A 3,964-nucleotide genomic window follows, 5' to 3' on the forward strand; every position below is an offset into this window, starting at 1 on the left:
ACGATATTTATTTTTACAAATAATGGGGTATAAAATAGAATTTTAATAAATAATATTTACTTATTTTTATATTTATTTACCTATATATTTCCTTATTTATTTAAATTATATTTGTTTTATTTATTTTATTTATTTAAATTGGTTAAAATATATTAATTTATTTAACGCAAAATTATAAATAAAAAAAATTTTTGATTTTAATTTTTTTTACTAATTTTAAAAAAGGTTGGAAAATAAAAACCCTTTTTACCGTTAAAATTATATTATATTAATTTTAATAATTATTATAATTTAATTTTCCATATTTTAATTTTAAAATATAAAAAAATCCCGTAACCATTTATTATAACCGTATTTGGGTATAATTTTACATTATAAGCAAAAAATTTCCCTTAAATTCCTTAGGTATTTTATTATAAATAAATTTTATAACCAATATTTATAACCCTTTTATTTTTTTATTTGTTATTTCGTTAAAATCGGGTATTTTAACCTAATTGGCGGTAATAAATGGAAATATAACCCATTTTTGGATATTTTCCTAAATAATTATTCGGTAAATTATTCCAATTAATTTATTAAATATATTTATATATATTTTATAAAGCGTTTATTTGGCCCAAATACGGCGTATAAAAGCTTTGCGATTAGATATTTTATATAATTTTTACGCGCGGAATTTGGCGGTATTTATAATATAAATATAATTTACAATTAAAAGTTTGGGTACGTTATAGCAAATAAAAACGCGTAATAAAATTCCTTTAATAAGGGTAAAAAATTAAATAAACGTAAAATAAACCGTCCTATATTATAATTGTTAAATTTGATATTATAATTTTTAATTTGGGGAATATTTATTTTGTTTTATTTTCGAATATTTGGTATATTTAGCTTATATTATAATTATAAGCCGCAATATTTTTTGCCCAATAATATATTTTGGTAACCAAATACGCAGTTAAGGAATATTAATACCGATATATAATATAATAAACGAAATTACGTATTACCTAATATTATTAATTAAAAAAAATAATAACTATTTTATATAATTATTAATTATTTACCAATTTAGCCATTTTTTTTTTGGGAAAACGTTAATATATTACCAAAATAGGTAATTTTATAGCGAATTTGGCGTATTATTTTACCAATTTTTATAATATTAATAGGCGAAACGCCTTTAAAAAAACTGTAAAAAATTTGGCGGACGAATTTATTTACCTTATTTTAATAATTGGTTTATTATAATAATAAAATAGCGATTATTTTTTCCCATTTAGGCATTATTTTTTTAGCCTTTTTAATAGGAATTTGAAAAAAAATTTCGAAAACGTCCTTTAAATCGTTAAAATTGTCCACGTTTTCCCAATATTCGTTATTAATTGGGACGGGGATACGTATTTTTAAGCCAAATTTGGACTATAAATTTTTCCAATATTAATTTTAACGTTTTTTAAATAATTATAAAAAATAATTATTATAATTTTATTATTTTAAATGGTTATATAAAATGGTTATTTATTTTTTAACAATAAATTTTATTTTAAATTTATTTTCCATTTATTTTTATTTAAATTTAATCGACGTTATATATTTGTAATTAACGCGTAATTTCGATTTTTACCGCAATAATATTATATTAAATCGTTTGCGCGCGCGGTTTACGAACAATTTAACTTTATCGCCATTATTTGTTTATTTTTCAAATTTTTTATTACGGTTTCGTAAATTTTGGGCCTTACGATTAATATCGTTATTTATTTTACGTTTGGGTATTATTTTTGGTTAATTTTCAATTATAATTAAAATTATTGTAAAAAACACAAATTTTACCTATATTTGTTAACGATATTTATTTTTACAAATAATAGTTTTTCCAATATAAAATAAAACCGCGATTGAATTGTAAAATTGTAAAATTTGTAAAAATCTAAAATTTTTATTATTACAATTAAATTCCAAAATTCGGAAATTTTTTTACAGGCGGTATTTTCCTAATTGGGTTAACCCTATATCTACCCCGCATTTTATCCAATTAAAAAAACGTTATTACTTAAAAAAATTTTTACGTTAATCCTAATCGGGTTTAATTTTATCCCTTTATAATTTTTTTTTTTTTTTAATAATCGCGTAATAATTTTCGGTTTTTTACCCGATTATTTATTTAACCCTAATTATTACCAATTTAAATCGTTTATTTGGTAATTATTTTTTATAATTATTTTATTATTTAATTTTAACTAATTATAATATTTTTCCTTTTATATTTTACCTCCGCTAAAACGCTTTGCAAAATTTTTAAAATAAAAATAATACGTAAATTTTATACGGGTAAAACGCCCAAAATATTTTTTAAAACCGCGGATAAAAAAAATATCGCTAAAAAACGTAAAAATATACGTTTTAAATTCGGTAATATATTTTTATTTTCCTATTACATATTTAATTTATTTATTTAATTTTATTTTAATTATTATTTTGCGGAAAATTCGAAAAATATAGCGAATTTTCGATTTAATTATCCCTAAAGCATTTTTTTAGCGTTTAATCCGAAAAATTACCTATAAGTATTTACCTAATTGCAAGTTTTTTACGTTTATTATCGCGGTTTTGTAAAAAATTATTAAAACGTTTTTTATTAATTTTTTAATTAGTAAATTTTTTTATTTTTTTACGTTATAACCATTTATTATAACCATTTTAATATAAAATAATTTTTAATTTTTACGTTATATACGTTCGCCGTATTATTATCCAGGTTAAAAATATAAATTTCGTTAAATTTATTTTTAATATTATAAATGGTTGGACGTACCCGTACGTTAATATATAATTTAAATTTATATTTTATAACGTTATATCCGTTATAAATAGCCCCAAACCCAAAAAAAAATAAACGAACCGCCCGTTTTAATATAAATAAACCTTTTAATTAAAAATTATTATGGTTTTTTACTACGTAACGCCCGCGAATAAACGGAAAAACAAATAATAAAACTTTTATTGCTAAATAACGTATTATTCCGGAAAAAATTCCCAAATTTAACCTTAAATTTTCGGTTAAAAACCTATTTCCGGTCCAAAAAAAGGACGAATTAAATATTTCGCCGTTTAAATTATTTAATTTTACCCCTTATATCGTTAAAAAAAATTTTAACGATAACGAAAAATCTTTTAATAATAACGCCGAATCCTACCAAAAAAAAAAAAAAAATTAATTTATTATTATATTAAAAAAAATAATAATACGTTTTATTTTAATTTAATAATTTAATATAATATAAAATAATTATAAAAAATAATTACAATTTTTTAAAATTTACGTTATTTTATTTAATTAAATATATAAATATTTTATTTTTTCCAATAATTTTTTCGTAAATTTTAAATTTGTATAAAACCCGCGGGTTACCTAATTCGGGCCAAACCCGCAAACCCGCGGGCCCCCATTAACCCGCCAAAAAAACCCATGGGCTTTTACGGGCCCCCATCCCAGTTCCATGGGTCAATGGGCCGGGCCGGGCCCCCAAGCTTTTCGGGCTTTGGCAGGCCTTAGTTGAGGATAATCCTGAGGGTCTGCCGTTGCCTCGTCGTTTTTTGAAGCCTCGCTGCCTCGGCCTGGGAATCATTATTCTCTTTGACCTGTAAAATTTCCTACATCACTCTCCCCATCGTCAAGGTCTGGATTTTGATCGACCTCGTGGCACTGTTTCATTCGACAATCGTGACTCGTCGTGACTGCCTGATCGACAGTGTCTGTGAGCGCGAGCTTGAGAATGAGTAGGCGAATTTCGGCGGGGATTCGTCCATTGTACAACAGAGACGCCAGCTGCGGGTCAATCGCCCCGGTGTTCTCCCAAGCTTGAACGGCGCGATCGTTCATGAGTGCTGTATTGTCTAGTGCTAGGAAGTATATTGATAGACGGAAGAGTCCTGTCCAATGCAGTCCGTACCCTAC

The 3,964-nt window shown here is 24.3% G+C and overlaps 1 protein-coding gene across 1 annotated transcript; it reads right to left on the minus strand.

Annotated features, from left to right (window-relative positions):
* Positions 1-3,634: 3,634 nt before the first annotated feature.
* PgNI_07958 (uncharacterized protein) lies at positions 3,635-3,939 on the minus strand (the record flags this gene model as incomplete). The annotated part of the gene is made up of 1 exon (XM_031127962.1): positions 3,635-3,939. The coding sequence occupies exon 1, from the start codon at positions 3,887-3,889 to the stop codon at positions 3,635-3,637; it is 255 nt and encodes an 84-aa protein (XP_030981589.1). The 5' UTR covers positions 3,890-3,939.
* Positions 3,940-3,964: the final 25 nt, after the last annotated feature.

Source organism: Pyricularia grisea (genome assembly GCF_004355905.1).
Source record: "Pyricularia grisea strain NI907 chromosome Unknown Pyricularia_grisea_NI907_Scaffold_4, whole genome shotgun sequence".
NCBI classification, from domain to species: Eukaryota; Fungi; Ascomycota; class Sordariomycetes; order Magnaporthales; family Pyriculariaceae; genus Pyricularia; species Pyricularia grisea.